Source organism: Silene latifolia, chromosome 2, assembly GCF_048544455.1.
Source record: "Silene latifolia isolate original U9 population chromosome 2, ASM4854445v1, whole genome shotgun sequence".
In the NCBI taxonomy this organism is placed as follows: domain Eukaryota; kingdom Viridiplantae; phylum Streptophyta; class Magnoliopsida; order Caryophyllales; family Caryophyllaceae; genus Silene; species Silene latifolia.
Genome location: NC_133527.1, coordinates 69,589,258 through 69,615,898, shown reverse-complemented (window position 1 = coordinate 69,615,898; position 26,641 = coordinate 69,589,258). Strand labels below are relative to the sequence as shown.

General features: G+C 35.4%; 1 protein-coding gene across 1 annotated transcript; it reads right to left on the bottom strand.

Moving 5' to 3' along the window:
• Window positions 1-481: 481 nt before the first annotated feature.
• On the bottom strand, window positions 482-21,402 carry LOC141642797 (universal stress protein PHOS32-like). The gene is made up of 3 exons (XM_074451739.1): window positions 20,599-21,402; window positions 1,589-1,618; window positions 482-840 (listed from the first exon to the last, which is right to left on the bottom strand). Exons 1-2 carry the CDS (start codon window positions 21,299-21,301, stop codon window positions 1,614-1,616), a joined length of 708 nt encoding a protein of 235 aa, XP_074307840.1. The 5' UTR covers window positions 21,302-21,402; the 3' UTR covers window positions 482-840; window positions 1,589-1,613.
• Window positions 21,403-26,641: the final 5,239 nt, after the last annotated feature.

Genomic DNA, 26,641 nt, shown 5'->3' with positions numbered 1-26,641 from the left:
AGAGATTGCTTCACCGAACGACTCCACTCATAGTTATCAGTCCGAAGAAGGACATGGGTGATGGATAAACTGGGAACATCATGATTACCCAGATAAAAAGGAGACAAAGCATCAATTATTTTGGAAGTAGAAGAATGGATAATGGTACCATCTCCATTCGTCATTGTGAATCAAAGAGATGACGAGGAAGATAGAAAGAAAGAGGCGGAAGAAGCGTGTTTAATTTAGGTTTGAGAATCGAACCATTGAACCTGATACCATGATAAGAGAGATAAGAGAGAATAGGGTTTATTATTGAGTTTGTAATTGTGTGTCTTTCATTCATGAATCAGCCAAATATATAAGCTTACAAGATAACTAATCCCATAAATCAAGGGATTACAATAACAATAATAGTCAACAATATCTCGTAAACAAGGCATATAATATCGTATAATATCAAGTCGATATTATATGCCTAATATTTTTCCAATTCACCCACTTTTAATGGAGCAACCAAACGACACTAAGTTCTGCATCTTTGGTTATTTAAACTAATGTAGGAACATTTTTACCAGAATTTTTGTCAATGGCCAGATCGTACTCCTGTACTCATGTACATACAATGAAGGTGTCGTAAAAGACAGTGAACACAAATACAAACTTTATTAGAGGTCAAACGAGAAACATATCCACATAGGCTCAAGTTATCATAAACATCGACAAAGCAACTTGACACGACCAAATAGAAGATCAAAAGCATAACAGCAATAACCCCCAGAATAAAACCAGGGATAGTTGCTGCTCCACCTTCTGAAGCAATTACCAGCTTCATTTCCTTTACAGAACAGTAGCGCAAAGCTGCAGAAAAATATCAAAAACCAATCGTAAATTACAAAACAGTAGATGGCGTAGTTGGAAAATGCGTTAAGAACAAAATCTGGTGGAAAAGCCCTAAAACGTCTTCACATTAATGACAAATAACAGTGGTAGAGGGAAGGACGTTGGAACAAGCCTGAGTTAATCAGATTTGAATCATTCGATATATAATTTAGCATCTAAATGTGGTTTCGAGGACCTTATATTATGTATCAGCTCCAGTTACAAAGTCATACGCCCCTAGATCATTCGGGGACCTTTGTTAAGTTATATTACTTCTGCAATCTCCAATAATAGTTTCTACCTATATTATTGTTTGGATATTCTTAATCGGACAAGTACTTTTCTTTTCACTTTCCTCTCCACCAAATTGATAGACACGGTATTCCATTAAAGACATAGAATGTGGATTTTCCTGTTGTTCCAAGCCCCTCGAAGAAATAACCCCTTACAAAGGTTCATTATGTAACTCAAGCACTTGACTTCTGAGTTCTGTCGCAAATTATTTCGGGAATTAAAGCTACGTTGCCCTAATCTGTCCAACTTCTGCTTCATAAATTCCCCACAAGCCACTTCACCAAGTCTCAGTCACTAAATAATAACTTAATAAGGAGCACTAATAGGCAAATAATCTATGTTACTCCGACTCTTCTAATTTCCTCGCATGATTCTATTTATACGAAACAAAATAAAAATTTACATGAGGGAATAATTTCAGAATGCATTGTACCTTATTCAGATCTTTAATTAATTAATTAATCTGCAATTAGAGCACAACAAAACATTAGCATATTGGAATTACAAAATTATCCATACTTGTTACAACTATCAACTATGTGTTACTTCACCATCACATCTCACATTTCCAACACTCCGACATTACAATATCACATGTACCTAAAAACTTGCAACAAAGCCAAAGTCACTTAGACAGGTAGTATTATATTGATTTTGTAACCAGCCACATAATCAGCAGTCTATAACTATAAGATCCCAGTCATTTATGCAGCTAGACGCAGACGACACTAGTGACTTAGCATATATGGTTTTGACTTTTGATCTACCCGCAAAACAGGTGATGGCCAAAGATGTATGATTACTAGGGACGAATTGAAGGAGGCTTTAGGCTTAGACAACAACATTGCCATGGCCAGCCTAATTTCTAGTACATCATTTCAAATACTCGAGCATAACCTATGTTACTCTGAGTTGTCTGAGAAATGGCATGTTCGATACGTATACGAGTATCCGACAAGCTAAATTGAAAATTTGATGACACTGGGATACAGGTCACCCAGGTATATGCCTAAAAAGAAAGAAAAATATATGCCTAAAAAGAAAGAAAAATATTTAAGAAATTTATAAAATCTGTGTGTTATGTGGTGTGAAACTATGAACTTATAAAGTTGCATCCATTTATTAATGAATCTGAAAAGTAAAAATCAAAGAAAAGGTTAACTCACCGACCTTTTAAATGTCCAAGAAGACGTAGGGTGTCCTAGTAATTAAATGTATATTGGTTAGATGTCCCATATATTAAAGTTTGTAGAATTTCATACTTCTATTGATGAACAATTATACATATAATGCTTAAGATGTCGGAAATATTATGCTTAAGATGTCGGAAATATTGTGATGGGATATCATGGATATTCCTAATACATCTTCCCAAGACAGACGATATGGAGGCAAGGCCATGAACGAAGAGTAGGAAACCAAGACTCTGGTCAAGTGAGTGCATCGTCTTCAACGCCGTGTCGAGGAGTTTGAGTTGGTATGATGATAACCTCGTGTGTTTGAGTTCGGAATAACAATTTGTTTAGAGCACCTCGACATATTTAATCGTGTGTAGATAACGTGGCTTTTACATTTTACGTTGATGTTTGTGGCCAAAGGTAGGGTGGTATATAACAAACAGTCAAACATCATCATAAGTTCATGACAAAAACCTTCTAGGTATTACCTTAGACCTGGAAAACGTGTCCTACGTTTTCAAATTGAGTTAAACCGGATGAATTTCATTAGGGTGAGCCTTAGTTTCGGCCACGGTTGATTCGATTTAGTTCAGTACTCATTTGAATCAGTTTCAGCTATTTTTGGATGCTATGAGTTGGAGTTGGATCAATGTCAGAACGCATCAGATTCAAGCTTCGATGTGAGCAATGTTAGTCGACATTCAAGTATTATGATTGAATAGAGCATGATTATCAAGCTCATACAATAAAATGGTGTGTAGGAAAATGGGCCTTTAATTTATGTTTTAGGTGGAATTAACTTATTATTTTAGCCTTTTAGGTTTTTCATCTGATGTTTCTTCCAATATTTTCAGATATTTCGATAAGTTTAGATATTTCCAATGGGCTTCATCCGTCTTGCGGTTCGTTTGTCATACATAGTTTTATGTATTGTACGCAAATACAAAAGCAGGTGAGCCAATAATTCATATTTGAGCAAGTTTCTTGTAAAACCGTTTTACAATAGAAAATTGTAAACTATCTACAAAATACTTTGATACCCTTCTAACCCAAACATGCTAGTTGGGAAAAGTTATTTTAGTTAGGTTAATTGAGCAACACATGGTTTTACGATAACAATTGTGTAAAATTGTTTTATACAAGAAATTTTTTTACATACATAGTATTGATTAGTGGTCAATAGAGGCTATTAAGGCACATTTCTAATTACAAAACAATACTCCTATTAAAGTTATTAGCATTACTTGTTGGCCTGTTATGTCCGAGTGTGTTAGTTGTTCTCAATGATGTCAATTAGTTTACATTAAAATAAACTCTCATTAGCCCCATTCCACCTCTCCCCGTATGTCCTCTACAGAATTGGATATGCTCATTAATGATGAGTACAATCAATATATTAGTTATAAGAGTTAATCTACCATTCTACCCTAATGCCACTCATGAGTAGCCCACATACAAGCAACATGATGAGGATTGAATTTGCCTGGCAATCTATCTACTATAGTAAAGTAATATTATACCTATACCATAAAGATGCTCATAAATTGAGATGCTCAAAACATGAGATGTTGAGATGTTTAAAAAGATAATTATATCTATAACTCAAAAATGCTCAAAAGATTTACGTGAAAAAAAAATGCTCAAGTATTATCTTGTGCTTAAGATGGACACTCCAAAAGTTTGTTTCTTGGTGGAGAAAAGAACAAGGAACGAGGTGTTGAACGGAGTTGCTCTCATGGGTGGGGTGGTTAGTTGTTTCGGTTTTTGGCAGAAAAGTAGGTGTTGCCGTGTTGGTTGGATTGTTCATGAACTTCATGTGGGTGAAGCCCATTAGAAACGGGTTTGTGGGGTGATACTTGAGGTGGCTGATTTTGGTTGTGAAAGAAGATGGAGGACTTGAGTTCTGGGGTTGACGCTTGATTATGGTGATTAGGTGGTCCATAAGTTGAATTTCGGAATGACCATGGTGGTGTGTATGGGTGGTTGCTTATTTTGAAGGGAAACTTCATGGATCTAATTCTGACCGTGTGTTTTTTTTTTCTTTTCTGAGGTTGCCATGACTACTTAAGTAAATGGTGGTAGGGTAAATCTGGGTTTATACCATTAAAGTTTGAAGAATTTCTACAGAAGTTACAAGTGTTAGTCTACCCTAATACTACGAATGAGCAAAGTCGTACAAGCAAACGAATAAAAGAATCTGCCTAGAAATCAATCAATCAATCAATCAATATCTATCTATCTATCTATATTATTAAAGGAAACTTTTTTCGAGCGATTACAGAGAGTCCAACTATTTCGAAACACCTAATAGTAAAATAAAAATAAAAATAAAATAAAAAATTAATTAAGAGTTACTACCCTACTGCAACAATATTTAACGAATTATTCCATCTAAAAACAAATAGTAAAGAATGTGTGTTTAACTATACTTCAAACATCGTTGTGAAAAAAATACTGTATATATGAATTTCACGCTCAATTTTTATATCCTTGAAACAACTCTTTTGCCTTTTTTTATATGCATCATATTTTCTAATTTTTTTTATTTTGTTTTATATTTCAAACTTTGGATGTTTCTCTCTTTTTTTTTTTTGTTTTTTTTTTTTTCTCTCTTATAGGGTGTGTATTATACTTCTAAATCAAAATAACATGTTATTTATGTTGTACTTTTGTATACTTGAGATTACCTAATTTGAATTTCTAATTTTGGCCTTTTGTTTGTAGGTTGAGACCATGGGAGAGAGAGTAGGTTTGCTATTATATTGGCCGGATACTGTTATCATCAGTAGATATCATCTTTGGCGCTATTATTGACGATCGGTATTTGTCATGGGAGAACGAGTAGGTGCGCTATTACATTGGTTGGCTACACTCTCGGTTACAAAGGAAAACCGAAGGCCTATATATACAATTAATTCAATCAAAAGTTGAGGGTCATATGTCTCTTATGCGTATAACTTATACCATGTTTCGATTTCCGCATTATTTTATAGACTTGATGCTAGCATTAACCTATGTTACTCAGACACGGGAGAGGTGTATCGTATCCGATACGTATCGGTGTATCAGATACGCGATTGTGAAAATTCAATAATACGGGGATACGGTCAAACAAGTATCTTGACAAATTTTACAATACGGATACGACACCGCATCTCTAAATATTAAAGGAGATTTAATGCCACGGGTTTATTTTTTTACGAAAATCCTTGTTATTATATGTTTAATTATTATTATTATATGTTAATTGTGAGAGGGAGTAAGTTCTGGGTAGTAGAGACACGTGTATGGCAAATAGGCAGCACAGCAGATCCACTTGCAAGTTTAAGTCAAAGAAAGAGAAAAGTAGAATTATAAAATAAAAACCCTAATTATTTGAGAGTCGCTGCCTTTCACAAGTCACAACTTTTACAGTAATTCTCATTCCATTTATGCGCCTCCACTCTCTCTTCGCCGGCGACTGTCCTATCCTTTTCCGGCGATGTTATCTAGGTTTGGATGATTATTTCTGAGAAAAGCAACAACCCAGGTAAGAGTGTCACATCATCTTCAATCCCGTACCGGTGTCGTGTCCTTTTCCGGCGTATCTGACACGTATCACGTGTCGTATTACGTATCGTATCGTATCGACACGTGATACGCCGGTGGGGTGCCGTGTCGGAGTATCTCTGGCATTAACATTGTTTTTTTTTTTTTGTAGTATGTACATGAATTATACTAGCTGTAAAGTTCAGTTTTCTATTGTTTTGTATGGTTTCACTAACTTGAATGCATCGTTGTGTTTGCAGGTTATACACTTGAGTGTCTGGCTGTCTGCCCAATATGCCCAATATTAAACATAGAGTGAAAGTGTAAGGGTGAAACATCATATCATCCATAGAGATCATCTTTTCCGTTATTATTGACGATCGGTGTTTGTAAAGTACCACACTAATTGTAGTTTTGCATATTAGGCCTCTTTACTTGTGGTTATATTGTAAACCCATAGTTACTTGAATACTAATTAGACAAGCACTAAAACTTGGGAGATACGATCTTTCAATAAGTCATTAAGAGACCAGTCTTTCTTACTCTTTTATCTATATTTCGTGACCATTTTGTTATTGATCGTGACATAATAACTCCGTACCTCTTTAATGGCATAATGCTTAGCAAATAGATAAAGTTTCGATTTTTGAATTATTTCAACATGTTTTTGTTGTTTCGTGAGAAATCAGAAAGTTATTTTCACTATTTTTTTTTTTTAGTTTTTTCTATATTTTGATTTTGATGTAATGAAAGGCTCATTCAATCTTAAGCTTGCTCCTAACAAAATGCAATTGAATCCAAAATAGTGAACATATGTCAGTTAAATATAAATCACGAAAATAATGGTTCATCAAAATATGTAAACCCATAGTTTTTTTCACATTTGGCAGATCAAACGCTAAACAAACACGATACTACAAAACTTTGTGGAAAACGGAATAAAATACATACGGCAAAAACAATAAATAAGTATTCTTTTTATCTTTTATAGAGAATTAAGTTAAGCAAACCTCATTCAAAACTATTAGCAAAACTTCGAAACATTACTGAGAGTCCAACTTTCGTAAAAAAAATTCGAATGATATTAGAGTCTCCAACTTTTACGAACTACCAATAAAAGATTTAAATTTATTTTAAAAATTATAACTATAAGAGGTAATAATAATGAGTATTACTATCCTTTGATAAACTTTAAAAAAAACATACAAAGCAAATCACAGCAGATATAGTTTCAGACTTTGGGTTATTATTCCTACATGTTTGACGTTAATCCGAATAAAAAAAGTTTGAAAATCTCATAATTGTAACTTTGTAAGAACATGCACAAAGTGTGGTTTTGTGTTCTCTGCCACAAGAGTGCAGCACAAGAGATCTAATTAATTAATATTTAATGAAGTTAGATGGGTTGATATTATTGATAGAGTTTTCGAGTATAGTTAAAAGAGTAGTATGTAAACGTCTTTACTGCGTATTTATGTGTGACAACATTCGACATGGGATGAGAATCTACGTCAAAATTTTGTAAAACTATACTCCCTCCATTCAACTCCACAAGGCCATTATCTCTTTTGCACACTATTCACAAGCGGACATTCAACTTCAATTTTCTCTCGATACATAAGTGAAAATATATTAATGTGAGATCTTATTTTATTCGTCTTTAAGAGTACATTAAAAATATCTAACTTTTATAATTTTTGCAAATACATAACTAAAGATAATTGTCGACTAAAAGCCGCGTTGGCAAATGTGATAAAGCATAAACGATGAGCATGGAATGATTTCGAGATTTATTGTCATTATTCTACATTAATTTATATAGTAATTATTTCCACTTTTGTTTTCTTATTGTCTATGAATATCGTTGATGAGTAATGAAGGTCAAATAAATTCAAATATTATTTCAGCGTTGATGTTGGTTTGTTTTCTTTAGAGATGTTTACATTGTTTTAAATTTGAAGTAAGTCTCTGTAAAACAATTTTACAATATCACATTGTAAAATCATATAACAAAAGACCTTAATGCCATTATTATGGAAAATAGTAATTGGTAGAAGTTATTTTAGTGGAGGGTTTTTAGGTAAAAAAATCTCTTGGTTTCCAACAATGGTTATGTAAATGGTTTTACATGATTTTAATAAAAATAACGCGAAACAATCATTTTTTTCTCATGGTATAACCTATTGATAGCCTTAAAAAGATTAAATAAGACGATATTATTTGTAAGCCCGTGCATCGCACGGGCATTAAATCTAGTATCTATCTATATTAATAAAGGAAGCTTTTTTCGAGCGATTACAAAGTCTCCAACTTTCGTAAAACACAATTAGAGTCTCAACTTTACGAACTACTAAATAAATTAATACTTAAATTTAATTAAATTAATACTTAAATTTAATTAAAGATAATGTTTTGAAGTTTCCAACATGCTAAAAATTAGAAGTTGCTCGTGAGACAAGTTAATGAATCATATTATGATGGAATCACTCATTAGTTCTTAGAGGTCTTAGATTAGCACCTAAATACCTAAACGGATACAAAGTATATACGGTTTGTATCCAATATAAATACCTAGCCCTTATACTCCGTAATTTACACACCAAACGACATTTTATTTCTCTTTTAGATTTTCAGATTTGTTTTTCCTATATGTTGAATGTTTTTGTTTTGTGATATTGATGTGTATATTAATTATTGTATTAATACCGTGTTTGCTTATTACACTAATCGATATATCATAGATTCATAGTGCGTGTTTCTCCTACAATTATATATGATTTGTCAAATATACTAATAGTGTAATTTTGTTGAAATTTCAGGTATAATATTGAATTGAGTGTGTAACAAGGTTTTTTAATTTGTGCTTGAAACAGATTTATAATTAATTCTACTGGAGAAGGTATGTGATCAATAAGCCATTACTTTTACAAGTCTTTAGAGTTATGTGTTGATCTACTATATAGTTTTTATATGAATATAATTAATCTCATGGATCAAAGTACGTATATTATTCTTTTTTTTATAGGGTCACATATTGTGTTGTATCATTTTTTGAAGAGTTTACAACAAGAAAGCAGATCAATTATGATATCTACGAGTAAGCTCAAACTTAATTAAGTTCGGGAGTTTAATTGGTAGTATACTTGATAGTACGTATAATGATTTTATTTTGCAGTTCATAGCAGAAGATAAATGGAGTGAAATACAGAATGAAACACAAAAGTAAAACAGAGGATCTTTACTGATTGTATTATACCCAATTTTATTAGATGTTACTAAAATATTACTCCGTACTATCTTCAATGCGTAGGGAACTCTATACACCTTTATATGAATTTGACGACTACGTGATTCATGAACGATAGAATATTTAGTTAAGTAGGATTAGAATATTTAGTTAAGTAGGATTAGGAGACATTATCTATTTGTATGTAAAAACGCTTTTTCATTACTACAATTTAGTACGTAATAGTCTATTACTTCATATACTAAGAGTGTATCGTAATTTTAAAGCGCTCAAAATATATTAGATATTACAATATCTATTGAATATTGACGTCCACAGTGTGAGATTAGAGTTGTAGACTCCCCTATTCAACTCTAACTCTTTTTAGAGTTGTAGACTCAACCCAACAACATGATTGTCGTTTGTTCTTTGTACTTCTTCCGTCCTAATTATTTGTTTACTTTTCACTTAAATACCTCTCATAATAATTAAAAAGAGACTTTTCACTTAAATACCTTTCAACAATAATTAAAAAGTGAACAAATGATCGACACAAAAAAGGTAATAATTGGAACATGTAGTACTTAATAGTGAACTATATTTTCGACGAAGAAAGAAGTTTACTAAGAGCCCATATAATATATGCATGATAATTACTTCCACAAATTCTCATTATAGACGGCAGATATCCGTCTATAGTTATAAACGTGTCAAATATTCAATCACTTTAAGCATAAGACAAACAATGAGTTGCATGATGGAGCCCAAAAATATCACCACTTTAAGCATATTTGACCCGCCTTTTACTCTAAATGGATATATTCGTCTATAATGAGACTAATTAAATTACTCCATAGAAATTAAATTCCATCATAGACTACGTATATACAAAATGTATTGGATTTCTAAATCTAATCCTAAGCCGTATAGATAAGTTTGATGTGAGAGCAAATTCAATTCTAATGCTAAAACGCACCTCTTTGCTGTTAAGAGTAGACTTCTATGGGATAGACGTTTCTCCACCAATATATATATTGATTGATTTCATGAGTCACAAATATTTACTTGCACAGGTTGTTTATAATGTGAAATTGTGAATTAATTTTGGTTTGTAATGGTTGTAGTTCATTTGTCATTGATCTCTTGAAATTTTATGTCTAATTATTGATTGATTTAATCAAATTGTCAATTACTATTACAGAAAGCTATATGCATGATCTCTACTCTGACCTATACACTTCTATAATCAAAATACTTATATTTTTCATATGAATTGATAATGCGAGAGTTAAAAATTGATGTTCTCATTTACGATGTATTATAATTCCCGTAAAAGGGATCTTATCCTCAAATGTTGATAGTCTTAACAATGAGAAATATAGAAAATGAATAAAAATTATTTCTTTTGTTCACAGCAATAAATAAATGTTTTCTTTTTGGAAAAGACCATCTTATGATGTGAAATCGCCTCAAGCTAAAATTCGTGCAAAAGGTATTATTCACCGCTGACATGTGGCGCAATACAATGATTATCGTATGTGATGGTCTACACAAGAGTTTTATGGTGTGAGACAGTCTTAATCTAAAATTTGTGCAAAAGGTATTAATCTGAGTACATGAGACTTAAATATAAATATTTAGTTTTTATAGTTTAGTTCAGTTAGACCGTGTTTTTATGGACTTAAGTCAATCCCTTTAAGCCTCAGTTCAACTCTTATAAGTTCAGTTGAGAACAGTTAAGAATCGGAGGAAGTAGCGTTTATACTTTATAGTATAATTAAAAATATAGCATAAGACTCTACCAACAGGCCCGTGCATCGCACGGGTGTTAAATCTAGTATATAACTAAAGGAGGCTTTTTCTTCTAATTATACTATTAGCATTAGAATTAGGAGATAATCAATTAGCATTAGAATTAGGAGATAATTAAGTATTTACAATTTTTCTATTATAATTAGGAATATAATTTTCCTATTAGAAATGAGAATTAATTAATTATTTTACAATTTTCCTATTAGAAATAGGAAATAAATTAACAATTTATTAAGGCTTTCTTTTCCCTAATTATACTATTAGAATTAGGAGATAATAATTATTTAAAATTTTTCTATTATAATTAGGAATATGATTTTCCTATTAGAAATGAGAATTAATTAATTATTTTACGGTTTTATTATTAGAAACGGGAAATAAATTAATTATCTACAATTTATTAATATTAATAATTTTTTCATTAATATTTGTTCACTTTTTATTAAATTTGAAGGAAAAAAACCTTTGATATATTTATAATATCCAATTTTATAACAACTTCTGATTAAAATCAATATCTATCTATCTATATTAATAAAGGAAGCTTTTTTCGAACGATTACACAGAGTCCAATTTTCACGAAATACCTTTGAGCGAATAAGATAATATAATTACGGAGTTTATGAATTTGGTTAGGAGATTGTAATTGAAATAACCTAATTTATCAATACGCGAGTTTGTAAATATAAATATGATGATAGTATTAGTGTTTCTCTTAAACTCAAAACACACCAAATGAATCCTAATGGCTTAAGATAAAGTGGAAGCTAAGACCAATTCTAATACCACTCAGAGACATTATGCGTAGTATATAAGTTTGAGTTTTACATCTTGCTGCGTTGCATCTGATGATTGCCTAACTAAAATATTTCGCTTCGACTATGTTATCTGATGTGTTTTAAATTTTCGTAAGTCATGATTTTAGCGATATTTACTGACATCGGTTATTTATTTATTTATGTAATACAGGTTAATGAAAATTTTTCTAGGAAAATTATATTGAAGAGCTGTCGGAAGCTGAAGATGGTAAAAAAAAATTATGAATATATTCCGGTAAGACAAACTACTTATGTGTTCAAAATCTGTTCCGGTCTATTAGATTGAATAATTCAATCGAAGTAGTTTAATAGCTTAAATTTCCGTTATGTCTTTCATATTTGGCATGGTTCAATTTTGTAAGATTTGTCTCCGTATCTATAACCTTATATCTTCATTCTCTTATACAGTATACTTAAAGCAGTTAATGGCAAGGGTATCTTATTTGTCACAAACACCATATTTTTTATATGACGAAGTTTAAGCTACCTCATATAAAATAAATTAAGTACTCCATGTTTCTATTTCTCTAATTATCTTGGACATTATTTTGTTTATTTTAATTCTTTTTTCATGAATAATTATACTTCGTAGATAGAAGCAGAAAAGCACTCGGAGTCAAAGTCTCAAAGATACATCATAAAGAAAGTTGTATCATCTAACAATATAGGTCAATAATCTAAATTTAGGTTTTTGGTGTGACTCATATTTGTAATGTGCTACGTAGTACTAATATTGTGTGGGTATTCATCTTACAACCAATTCAATGGTTGTTAATTTGTAACTTGAAAGTTTAAATTTAAGTTTTTGTGTTTGACGATAAAACTTTGCCCTTATTATATTAATGGTCTTTCAATTTTACAAATGCAAGAATATAGGCTACTATAGCTTTCAAGCGATGATCGAAAACGATATTGCGAACATGTATACACGAAATCAGTGTTACACTTTACTTGATAAAAACAATGAATTTACAACTTATTAGGTATAGTTTTTGTTTATTAGGAAGATAATGTTTAACAAGCTACGTACTCAATGTCATGTTAATTGCCTTCTGAGCCTATCAATCCAACAAGATACTATATTGGCATCTATTTCTTTTTACGTATAGAATTTTATCTATATAAATACAGAAACATTTCTTCCAATTCTGTGAAGCCACCTCACCAAATTCAGTTTTTTTTTTAAAATAAAACATTAAACGTGGGACCCACCACAAAGATTAAGGAATTAATTAATAAAAAATGTCTATTCTAATGTTTCGTACGTAAATGTTTACGTTTATTTTTTATATGTAATATTAATGAATAATGAATAATAAATAATTTAAAGAAAAATATAATTCGATCCAAATTTTTACTTCAATAATAAATTACAATAATAATAATAAAGTGCAATAAATTACACTAATTGATAAAAAAATTTAGATCAAATCAAAATTTAACAATAAATTACATCAGCTTTAACAATAAAATTAAAATATACAATCACAAAAATTGTCGTCATATTAAAAAAAATAGATCAAATCAATTAAAAAAAATAGATCAAATCAAAATTTATCATGTAAAGAAAAATAACTAGACTTGAAAATAAGGATTTGCTCAAAAAAATGCAATTAGTTACCGCAACTCATTACTAACTACGAGTATTAAAATCATCACTCAAAATAATATTACAGTGTCAAATCAACATGCAATGATATAGTTATATTGTACTTATTAGTAGTTTTACATTAACCTAAAATCATGAAAATTTAATCAACCTTCATTCAGATCAAGATGTATGTGTTTTAAAATAAAAAAAATTCACATGAATAAAACCATTATCAAACTAAGAAATCAAAATATATTAATATCATCACTAAATAATAAAATCTCATAAAAACAAATCTAATAATACATCAACTATATCCACATGCATCTCATAAGTATGTAAATAAATAAGAGAAATTTGATCAAATGTAAATATATATTTCACTTGGTATATGAATTGAGAAAGTATGAGGGTATACTGGTATTTTAAGTTGTATAAAACTATAAAAGTAAACAATATAGAAACGTATAAAATTAAATTGAACATCCCGAAAAGGAAAATGTATGAAATTCAACTGAACAACAAAAATTTCAATAATCACGTTGTCGATTCACATATGTTAGTAAAATGATTTTAAAGCTATATTTAAAATAGCATACCCGTGGAATTTTGCACGGGTTGAAAACTAGTGTTGGTAAAAGTAAGTAAATCAATGAATCTTGATCATGAGTTCATGACTTAACACCTTGATGGAAAAGTAAGTACAACAGCAAACTCGAGGTAATTGAAGCTCCAAGCTTACTATAATATAACAAGGATGAAATTATGCTTGAGGTGAGACGGTATTTATGTTTCAATATGACGAACTAAGAAATAAGAATCACTTGCTCATGATACTATATTATACCAAACGTGATAATTGGTGGAAATATAACCTGATTTACAATCTCTCTCTAAAATTCTAGTGAGAGCTTTTCTCTCTTTCGAGAGCCTTTGTTTTTCCCCAAAAACAGCCACCCTTCTTCTTCAATTGGGTGTTCGTTTAACCCCAAAATCCTTCTGAAAATCTCACTTTATCCTTCTAAATTCCTTCTGTTATCGATAAAGATAACGTCTGTTGAGTTTTATCAGCTACTACCTATCTGTAATGATTGTAAAGCTTAGCATTTAATTGGGTGTCGGAAACCCTAATTTTTCTGGAAAAGGGGGAATTCCTTCAGTCATTCCTTTTCCTTCAAAATCTTTATTTTTCTGCATTAACTTATTCTCTTACATCTTAAATCATTACTTTTCAGGGGCTTTAATTGGGGTTTTAATTGGGGAGGCTCGAGGTTTTATTTCCCAAGTGCAGTGTCAGCCCCAGCCCCAGCCCCATCCCTACTGGGATTGGGAGTGGCTTTTGAGCTGCCGGGGTTAATTCAGCTAGAGGGTTTCCGTTCTTCTATTTAATCCCTGAAAATGGAGAGTTTCAATTCATCACAATCAAACTCCTTCTCTTCAACAATAAACAACTCCAATAATAGTTATATAAAAAATTACCTTCAAAAACAAATCAATAAGCTACCTTTTAAGAAAAAAATGGAATTTGAAAACCAATTTGGTCGTTTTGGAAACGAAAGTGGAAGTGGGAATTCTGTCCATCATAATATTTATAATCACCAAAATTACCATCAACCACACCCAAATGCTGCCTTTAACCCCAATAATCCATTACATGTCAACCTTTGGAGGTTTCCTAGGTCTGGGGGAGTGATCAACGTGGATCCGGCACAACTGGGAAAATCTAGAGAGTTCTGGGACAAATGTATTGTGGGTTTTCTGGTTGACTACCGGCTTTTTGAAGCTGAGAAAGTGAATGAGGTCATTAGTAAAAAATGGAGTACTAAGGCAAGGGTAAGGGCTTTTAGGATGGGAGAAATCTATGTTCTTCATTGTGATGATACTGAGGATAAGGAAGGTCTGTTGGAAAGAAGTACTGCTAGTATTGAGGGTGCTGTAATGGTGTTTGCCAGGTGGTTCCCAGATACGGTTCCACGTACTATTAGGTTTCCCTTTGCTGAAGTCTGGGTTAGGGTATGTGGATTACCCTTTGAGTACCTTACTATGGATATGGCAGTGGTTGCGGGTAAGCTTCTTAGCCATCGTTTTTCAGTTGAGCCCTTTGAAGTAATACCTGAGAATGATTACCTTAGGGTAAAGGTGTGTATCAAATTTAATGAACCCTTGATGCCTGGCTTCTTTCTTGCCATGGAAGCGGGTCACTTGCTTTGAGTTCAATTTAAGTATGAAGAGATATTCAAATACTGTATAAGGTGTGGGAAAGTAGGACATAAAGGTTCTCAGTGTAGGGAAGGGCTCATGACAATAGTGTCGAGTATTAATGGTATGCTAGACAGGTCTGAGAAGAGGGGGTTTGTTGTTTTTCAGGCAACAAGTAACCACGCGATGTTTAACATGGATTTAAGGGCAACACCTCCAACCACTAGGTTTGTTAGCTCTAGGATTCGTCTCAGAAATGGGAGGATTCGTAACAATGGGCAAAGGGGGAGGTCCCCTGAAAGGGTTATTGACTTTGATTTAGGACTGACACCGGGGGGTAGGGTCTTGCCTGGAATGAAATTTGCTGTCACTGCACAACCTTTTGCAGGACCCGTGGTGTTTCAGGTGGGTCAGGGTGAGGGACATGGGGACATGGTTAATCAGCAGAATGGTAATGGGGATGTGGAGATGAATGAAGCTCCAGTGACTGAGGCTCTGCAGGGGGATCAGGGTAAGGGTACGGGTTTGACTGGGTATCAGGAAGGGGATGTGGAGATGGGGGGGACAAGATCAGCAACCTGAGAATTTTGTAGCTGGTAATGAGACAGCTCCTCCTGGGCATGGGGTGACTGGTCATGCACCTGGGATTGGTGGATGGCTGGATGAGGGACAGAATCTGAATGTGGGAGCTCAGAATGGGGAGGAAGGTGGTCATGGGCAGGGGGAGTTAACCATTGAACAGAGAGGGTTATTAAATCAAGTTCTACAGAATGATCCCTATCTGATTTATGCGGGTCAAGGCAGTCTAAGTGGGGTATTGGATCATAATCAACGAATTCAAGAAGAGATTTTGAATAGGGTTGAGGGAGATCTGGAATGGGCCAGAATGGATGATGATAATAGAGGGGTTAACCAAACTTTTGACCCCCCTCCACAAGGACTCCCAATCATTTACCATTATCCTGATGGGACCACTGTCCAGGTGGTTAATGTTAACTCAGGACAATCTCAACAACAACAGTCACAACAACAGCAGCAACCCCAGGTTCAGTCAACAACTCAGTCAACAACTCAGGAACAAATTTTGGCTCAGGAAATTAAGGCTCAGGTAGATCAATTTATGAATGAAATTATCTTCATCAGTGACTCTGATACTGATGTTGTTGAGCAGGAACCATCATCACCACTATCATCACCACTGACTAGTATTAATTGGGATACTGACTCCCAGGAATCCTCTGAATTTCATAATAGTCAAGCTATTTTAATCTCATCTTCTGAGGACTCAGGGGAGTCCTATACTACTGCTGCTGCCACTCCTTTCACAGGAGGGAGGGGGAAGGATCTGAGGCATCTCCTTTCACCAAGTGCCATAGTAAAGAAGGAGCAAGAGCTACTGGCCGGTCCGTCTTGTGCTCTGCCAGTGGTTTCTATGTGTGTGTGTGTGTGTGTGTGGGTGTGGGTGTGGGGGGGGGGGCCTGGGGGTCTGAAGTGGATGCGGACAAAAGGAAGAATGATGCTGGTCTGTCTAAGGAGGAGAGGTTTTTTGATGTACCTGCTGTTGGTAATCCCTGAAGGTTGATTGCTGCTATACCTGTTCAGAGTTCTTCTGGCAGCTGTATGGGTTTGATGGACGCGTATCACAAGGCTGATATGAGAGAGAGCTGCAAGGATGCTATTGGACGAGCTAGGAAGAGGAAATGTTGCACCCAAGTGACTGATGATCTTGTGCCCTCTGAGGAATTTGAGTCAGTGGGTAAGCGCAAGGAGTATCGGTGTCATTTGAAGAAGAAAGGGTGTTGGGGGAGAGGTATTCATGCTAAAGAGGGGACAGGGCAGAGTTATGGTTTTCATATGCAAGTTGATGAGGATGGGTTGGAGGAGTCCAGTGACTCCTCTTCTGTGAATGTGATCAAGGGCTTTGCGGAGGTTGGGCCATCACAACCTCCTCTTTCGCCATGAGTGGACTGTTTTGGAATTGTAGGGGACTAAATAATGCGCTCTCCCCTACAATTCCTAAGATTAGAGCGCTTATTAGTACTAAATGTTATGATTTATTTTTCTTATCGAAACTAAATGTAATGTAAGCTCAATAAGTCCCCTATTTAGGTCGTTAGGTTTTGGAGAGGCTACGGGTGTTGATGCATGTGGGACATCCGGTGGCCTTTGGGTGGGATGGAAAAAGGAAGCTAAGATGAGTCTTGTTAACTCGTGTAATCATTTTGTTGTCCTACTAGTTGAAAAATATAATGGGAGTTTATGGTATCTTGTATTGTTTTATGGTGCGCGGGATCTCGCTTCGAGGAATTCGGTTTTTTTGGAGTTAAAGTTGTTCTGGGAAGTTTGAATTACCCGTATCTTATTGTTGGGGAATTTAACCAAGTCGAGTTCTCGTGTGATAAGCTTAGTATGAACAAAAGTGGCAAATAAAGGTCCATTCAACTCCACACTACACCTATTCATATTTGGGCCATTCAACTCCACACTACACTTTTCTAAAAATGGCAAATAAAGGTCCATATTATCCTACTTGGACAAGCATATTTACATACAATGCCACTCAATAACCCACTCTAATTGGATAAGCATATTAATAAAGCATTTTTACTTTCCACTTGTAGTACCTTTTATTATTTTCTATTGATTTTTTTAATACTTGTGCATAAAGCATAAGTGTAATGTGGAGTTGAATTGAGGGAATATCTAATAGTAGTTATATTTAATAATATGAGCAAATACTATATGTTAATATTCGTACGTTCAACATCCAATCCGATTAATAATGAGCAAATATTAACAAACTAATCTTATCTAGAGTCTAAAGTTTTTCGCACGTATATTAACAAATTAATTTTTTTTTTTATAAAAATTGATTAGTGAGTTGGGCCTAAACCAACCAAAAGTCGGACGAACCATGTAACTCATGTCCATCATAATTCATACCACTATTCATACCCTAAATTAAGAATCCGCTACATTCAATCATTAACCGCTCCACACAATATTCAATTATTTTTACTCTTACCCTTTTTGCTCTTATCACCCCCCCCCCCCCCTCTCATCCAGCCTACTCTCATCTTCACCTCATTAGTCATTCCTACTTCACAAACCTAAAATTATGGCACTAAAATGAATGCATGGTGAAAAAAGAACTCATTTCAGTTGGTAATTTTAATTTTTTTTGTCAAAAATTGAAATAAATATATCGGTTATTTTATGGGTTTGATTTTTTTATAATAAAAGATGAAGAATCGGTATACTATTTTGTCATACCTTGTATAGTCCATTGATTATCAGTTTTCATTTACTTTTCGACATGCATCAACATCAAATTATTGAAATACGTTTTCGTTTATATCTTTTGTAAATGGTTAGTCATCCCTTAGTTGATTTAAGAAATAAAAGAAATTTTGTAAGTAATAGAGCTTTAATTTGTGTATAGTAGAAAGCATGTTTTTCTTGGAAATTTTACATTAATCTATCTTAGCTAGATCTATTATTAATCTTCCTCTAAACCCACATTTGAAGTAGAATTAGTGAAAGGAGGGGAGAGATTAATTACCGAAGGAGAGAGAGTAATTAAATATGTAGTTTTACATGGAGGGTCCTAACTAAATAAAGGTTTTTTCAATCCCTAAAAATCAGGGACCAATAAGAATGTAAGAAAAAACTCTGCTTTTATACTAGTTAGATATTAGATATTTTATTTCCCTTCCCAAAATACCCTTATGCATCCATAGTTAACCTTCTCCTTTCTCCATCCCCTTCCCTCTCAATCTCTATATAAGAATTGAGGTGAACATCCTCTGCTCCTTTCTACACTCTACTCTAACTACGACTTTTGCATATGTATCCACTCAATCTATCTATCGCAAATTACTTGGCTAATTCACTGTGTTTCTCCCCTAAAAAATCGACCTCTACTACAAACCAAACTCCATAACAACAACAACTACAACAAGGAATCATTTGGGTTCAAATTTTCTGATAATGCCGATTCTGTGATTTATTTCTTAAAGCAACATGGTTTTAATGATTCCCGTATTCATAAGACTGTATCTTTTTATCCCCCCATTTTATTTTCTAATGTTGATAAAACCCTAAAACCCGAACTTAAGCTTCTCTAAGATCATATGGTTTTTCTTTGATTTGTGTTATTTCTCTTAATCCCATGTTTTTTATTACACATTTGAATCATAAATTGTCAAATTTAAGGATTGTAATGGGTAGTGATAAGAGTAAGATTACGCTTTATAAGAAATGCTCTTGTTACATTACATTAGCTAGTTTGCAGAAACTTATTTCAAATGTCGGGTTGTCGACGAATGGCTAAAGCGTCGACATTGAAGTGATATGGAGTGTTGTTCTTCTGAAAGCCCAGCCTTCTCTTAACAAAAACTGAGATTTTCTGTAAGTTAGTGGGTAGGGTTGTATAGGAGTTGCGAATTCCTAACGATTCTAGGATCTTCGTTTAGGGTATTTATTTGATTTGATGTTCGTTTTAGTTCTTATATGGAGATTCAGAGGGAAGGGGATGGAGAAAGGAGAAGGTTAACTATGGATGAATAAGGTTATTTTTGGGAAAAGAAATAAAATATTGTTAGAAAAGTAAGCATATGATAACATGGACCCATTTTTGATAAATACTTTCAAAGTAACCCCACTTTGTTAAATATATAGTTTTAGTTCATTCACATTTTATTAAAGTAAAAAGTTCTAGTAATTAGTCAATAGCTAAAACATTTGCTTCCTCAACCTTCACTTTTTAAAATTCATGCCAAATTTCTGAGTATAATTAATCTTAAAAATCTAGAGAAAACTACGAAGTGTGAATACATTAGCTAGATCAGAAGCTCATCTCGATAACACTATCCACAAACAAACATTTGATAACACTAATCAATCATCAAGAACCCAGTAATTAAAGACAAATCAAGCACCCAGCCAAGAAAGGCAATTGGACTGATGCAAGAAATCCAAGGAGTTATTCAAGTAAATCAAGTGGGTCAATATAGCAGAATCAAACTTGGCAGTACGAAAACAATGAGATGAAATAAAGAAAATGAGACAATAGAAGGAGGTAGAATGAACCTGAGTGCAAATGCAGTTTGGAGACGTCATGAGGCTCGGTCTCAGGCTCCGGGTCCTCCTCCGGCACAGGGTGAAGGGAGGCAGCAGAAGGCTCAGTATCCTCAGGGTACCTAACAACAACAACAGGACAAATGCAATGATGGACACAATAATCACTGACACTTCCCAACCTGGCCTTACTATCCCTTCTAGAAGCACCAAATCCTCTGCTACCCATAATCACAACACTCATACCAAGCCTCTCAATTTCCAAACACAATCTCTCCTTCATATCATGATCCTTGACCACATGAACTTTAAAACCTATTTTTGCATCAACCAATGGTTGTGCAAGCTCAGCTATCTTGCCAGCAGTGAAGCTGTCGAAATCATCCTCCAGCTTCTTCTTCTTCTTGACTTCGTCGTCTCCGCTTCCGGAGTCAGCCGCCGCGGTGGTGAAGTGGGTTGAACCCCAGTCAGCGCCGTAAAGGACGGAGGTGGGACGGACGTGGACGAGTGTGACGGCGTCTCCGGGGCGGAGATAGTTCTGAACTGCCCATCGGACGGCGTAGGCGCTTTCGTCGCTCAGATCAACAGGGATCGCGATCTTCCGCGGTGCTCCGGCAACGGAGGAAGTCCCGGTGTAGCGAGGTGATGGTGGTTGGACTTCGATAACGGTTGGATGTTGAGGGGTGAGTTTTTGGTCTACTGGTTTGGCTTCCATTTAGTTTTGCCGGGGTTCAAAGTGTTAGAAAGACAGAAGAGAGAAAGTTGAGGAGAAAAGAGAAGTCAGGACTGAGGAGTCCGATATGTGGGGGTGTAATTGACTTTTTAGTGGGACCTACTGTAATAAGAGGAAATACAATTTTCTTTTCTTTTTATACTTTTTTTTTTATTATTAAGAAAGAAAAATAGGTTTATTGCTCGAAACTTAAGCGTGTACTAACATATTTCATTTTTTCGCATGAGTAAGAAAAGTAAAAGTTAATGACTTTCAACCCACCGCGAAGAAGAAGGACATAAATATTTCAAATTGGTCATAAAGTCAGCTACCTTATTGGTCTCACGAAAACAATGAAAATACTTCACTTATGTGAAATGAATGATTAACAGACGGTGTTTGCACTTCTGTGAAAGAAATGATTAACAATGAAAATGCTCTTCTAGAGTATCCTAACATGTGGTTGAACTTGGGTAAATTACAATAATTAACAAACGATGCAAAAACGAAGAGGCATGAAGGCCGAGAAGCTCACAAACCATACACGGCCAACCATAGGTAGTCAATTGATTATTCTAATCATCGAGTGCAATAGAATGAATGTTAAGCATGCACATTTGTAGATACCCAGTATCTGCACCTTCCAAAAACCACCCGATGATGATCGGACTATAACGTGTTTTTGATATGCGTGCGTGGTTTGGCTATACATGAGACGGTTTAATGCATTACTCGGATATGAAAAATGATTTCAAAAATGGTTTTCTAACTTCATTTGCATTAAAACAACACTATTTAGAGTTAAAACCGTCTTCGGACCCAAAACCGACTCAGAAACCCGCAACATGAGTCGACCTAAGTCAACCCGAGTCTCGAATGTCGAAAATAATGCCATGAATGTCTTTATCATGTCATTTCCATTAAAATGACCCTAATTAGAGTCAAAACCGACATCGGGCCAAAAACCAACTCAAAATTCAAATCCCGACTCACACGGGTCAAACCCGAGTCAAGCACACAAAAAACCTACCTCAAGTAACACCCAAAATCATCTTATTAGATGCCCATATTGTTATACGACATCCTATTTGATTACCACAAATCAAACCAACCAAACAATGGATAGGGGAAAGGCCACGTCCAAATTGAAAAGGACAGGGCACCCCATTGCGTAGCAGGGTGGCTTGCGCCTCTTTAGGCTTCCTGCGTAGCCTCTAAGCAAGCTCAACCGACCTACCACTCCACATTTCTCTATAAATACCAACCTTCACACCTCATAATTGTAGATACCCGTATCCGTCGATATTGGAATTTATAGAGAACCCGACAAACACCCGATGATGATAGGACACATGTATTTTTTAGTTGTCATTGTCATTATTTGGGTTCGTTTTACGATGTAGAATGAGCGTTGTCGACGGAGTATTTTATTAATTTAAATGATATTTAAATTAAATGTTTTTTTAAGTGAATTCATTTTATTGCTTTATTTTGAATTTATTTTCTCAAGTTTATTTTATTGAAAATAAAATAAATATTTGATTTGAAGGTAGGGCATTAATAAAACGAATTCTAACTTCGCTCTTCGCTTTTGACCCCTCTTTTGTTTCGTGTAATTCGACCCACCCTAGGACCATTCACATGTTAGTATGACCTCTGATTGTTAACATATAACTCGTTTAGATGACATTAGATCAATTTAATAATCTAATTAGACACGTTAGGGTACATCGACATAGCTTTAAAAATCAACTAACAATTCTATAACCTAATTGTACGCATCTCACTTTTCACTCGATTTCTCGCTAGCATAGGAGTGCGTGATTAGCACCTTCCTATTAACACTCGATGAGTAGCATTAATATCGTAACTTCTTGACCTAATTTGACCCCTTTAGGCCGTGTAGAATACACGTTTGCAAGACATCTTTTCAATCGATCAACGTCGTTTCTAACTTGTTTTCTAGCCCGCTTTCGAACTTGTTTCGCAATCAATTGATCTAACTAATGAACCTGACCTAGGACCTAGGGTAGCCGTGTCTAGAGTGGCCGTGGCTTGGCCGTGTCCTTTGGTTTTTCTTGTTTCGTTTGTTTTACATCGTTTGTTCTTTATTATTTTGTCGCTTGTGATTTATCGTTTGTTTATCGAGTTGTAATTTTCAAGTTAGCTTTCTTTTATCGAGTCAAAACCTCTTCCAAAAACCTTAGTCTTGTTTGGTTAGATGGTTGTGCCCCAATGTATGTAAGAGCGTAGTAAATCGCATGTTGTTTAAAGCAACATGGCCCGATTTATGCTAATGCATGCTTTGGTGCGTAGCCCTATGTCTAATTCGGTGAGATTAAGTGAAAGCACACATTACGAGGAGTGACCCAAGGCCGTGAGGCATGTAAGCCGTGGGCCACCCCTTTGTGCACGTTTTCTTGGGCCGAATGGCCGTGTAATGCGTCATGTACGGTTTTGTGTATAGCGTTGTATTTTAGATCGAGTTGTATCTCTAATTTCTCGTTGTGTCGGCATGAAATGCCTGGGTTGTAATAGGGTAGATCCCAACGGCTCCCCCATCCCCATCAAGCCTTGTTTGTTTCGTTTATATGTTATTAGATCAATCAACCCACATGCTAAATTACAACTTTGACAAAGTTAGTTTAGTTGCATCTAAAACGACATAGAAATTGTTGTCACATGTTAGGGTTTTAAAACGATGTTTGCATATCATATATCGTAGTAGCTATGACCTTGTTTGAAATCCGATACTTGACTTAGTAGAGGCCGTTATTGACGGGCGGGGTTAGGTGTCCTTATGGGCTTCCTAACACGTACCCTCACCCCTTACTCAAGATCTATGGTTTGTGGATCCGTCTAAATACCATTGGATTACGAGAGTCATTCAAATCGAGTGATATAGGGTACAAGTCTTTATCTTTAATCACTCGTAGTCGATTGGCTTTATGCTTTTCGATGAAAGGTGTAAAGTTGACTTGAACGGTTCCAAGTTCCCAAAAAACTTGGTGGCGACTCTAATTTGTCTTAATTCGATTCGAAAGAACCTCGAGTCGATTATGCCTAGTGTGGATCCCGACGACGTTCCCGAGGGCCTTGTCCACGGTTTGGCGACTACTGGGGAAAAGAGGACTAGTTACACTTTGTTTCTAGGGTCTTTTCCTCCGAGGTGAAACTTGAAAAGAAAGTATTGGAAAGTAAAACATTACTCATAGTGCTACGATTCATGCATAAACCCTTAAGGACTTTCCCGGGCCGTCCCAGCGTTTCTTTGTGATGCGTGGGGGGTGACGTCCCACTATGCTAGGAACTCGCACATTGCTTGCTTCCACTCCGCCTCGTCGTGGTTCTTGATGGTGGGGATGCTCTTCTAGGTACTCTACCTAAAGGCCCTTGCTCTATAAGACCCAAAAAGGATGGAGGGCATAGACCTTCTTGTAGAAGACTTGCCGAGACTTAGAGATGTCTAGGAGCATACATCCTTGTAACATGAGAATGACAATGTGCGAAATGAATTTCCCGAGTCTTTTCAAAACTTTCCGTATCAATTTCAAAAACCGAACTTTTTGGACAACTTACTTTCAAAATAGCATGGTTTTAAAAACGCGGAATGCTGCCCAAGTAGGACTAGATTTTTCGGCCCAAAATAAGCTTTTATAGCCGGCATGCTGCCCATTTCAAATCTCATTTTCAAATCGATTATTCGTTTTTTTCGAATTCAATCCAAAATATTTCTCGAACCTTAACCAAGCATGAAATGCGTCGAGTCGTGTCCGGGTCCTGGCCGTGTTTGGCTAGGCATGTTTCGTTCTAAGAGTCTAGAACCCGACCTTGTTGGGTCGCCCAAGCTCACCTCTTAGGATTCGAGTCATGTTGGTCCACCTTTTTGTCTAGGATAGTCCACAGAAACGTCCAAGGTAGGCCATTGTGGACGTTTCATACGAACCTATGGGCTATGTTAGTCCAATCACGGGTTTAATCACACCGAGTCCGGTTTAGAACCGAATTATGATGATTCGGGTCGTGTCGTTTTGTCGAGTCCAAATGAATCAAGGTCTAAATCCAACCGTGAGTCGAACCTTTTGGTTAATCAGTCTCAAGTCGAGTCTTTGTTTGAGTCAAGGTGGTGTCGTGTCCTTAAGTGTGCAGGGGCTCTTACATTCGAATATTGACTCAGTTCGGGGTTTTCTTGTAGAAAGGCCGCCAAAAACCCGACGTCAAGTAATGGAAGATGTTGTTAACAAACTCACTGAGGCCGTGAACCTCATGATGACCCGAATGGATGCAATCGAATCTAAGCTGGGTGAAGATTCCCTTCTATCTACCCCACCGCTGACTGATCTGGAGAAACGGTTCAAGTTCATCGAAGACCGTCTGAAACTCTCCCAGGGGAAGAACATCCACTATGAAAATGCTAGGGCCTATGCCCCAGTTCAGGATAAGTTGCCCACAAACATGGTACTCACTGATATCCCAAAGTTTAAGGGCACAGAAGATCCAGTCCACCATGTTAAGGCCTATAAGGGGTACTTAGCACTAAAGGGAGTGCTCACGACATGCTCTCCGAAATTTTCGCTCAATCTCTCGGATGAACACCGAAGGCGTGGTTCTACAATCTGGACCTTAAGAACTTCCCTACTTTCGAAGATATCACGGTGGAGTTTTGTAAGCACTATGCTGACAATGTCGAGATACGAACCAATATAAGAACGCTAGAGGTTATGACACAGAAAGAAAAAGAAGGCTTTACTGAATTCCTTGCAAGATGGCGCGCTGAAAGTGTGAAATTAGCCAAGAAGCCTGATGAAGTTGAAATGGTAGATAAGTTCGTAAAGAATCTACGACCTGTTTACCGTAATGCTCTGAAATACCAGAATTTTGGTTCTTTCAAAGAATTTATAAGAATCGGGATAAAGGTAGAAGATGATGTCATAAGGGCAGAGGCCGAAAAGCCGAAAGGGTACCAAGGGGCCTCATCGTCTAAGGCCAAGGCCCCAGCAACGACCCATATTGATGAAGCCATCAATCTCTTAGAAGGGCAGTCGAAGAAGTCGCAGCGCCAAACACCTAGGGCATTCACCGATATCGGATGCACTTATACATACGCTCTCCAAAGGATCATAGCCCAAGGAAAGCTGAAACCTATTGGTCCAACTCCGGACCCACCCGCTGAGCAACAAGGTAAATGGTATAAACCAAATGCCTATTGTGCCTTCCATCAAGGGAAAGGCCATGATACTGAAAGGTGCTATCGACTGAAGCACGAAATCCAAGACATGATTGAGAGTGGAACACTCCCGATCCCAACTGTTAAACCCAATAACATCACCAATCCATTTGGCG

Bases quoted from the DNA above. Each gene is read 5' to 3' on its own strand.
- LOC141642797 (XM_074451739.1), bottom strand. From the start codon at position 21,301: ATGGAAGCCAAACCAGTAGACCAAAAACTCACCCCTCAACATCCAACC.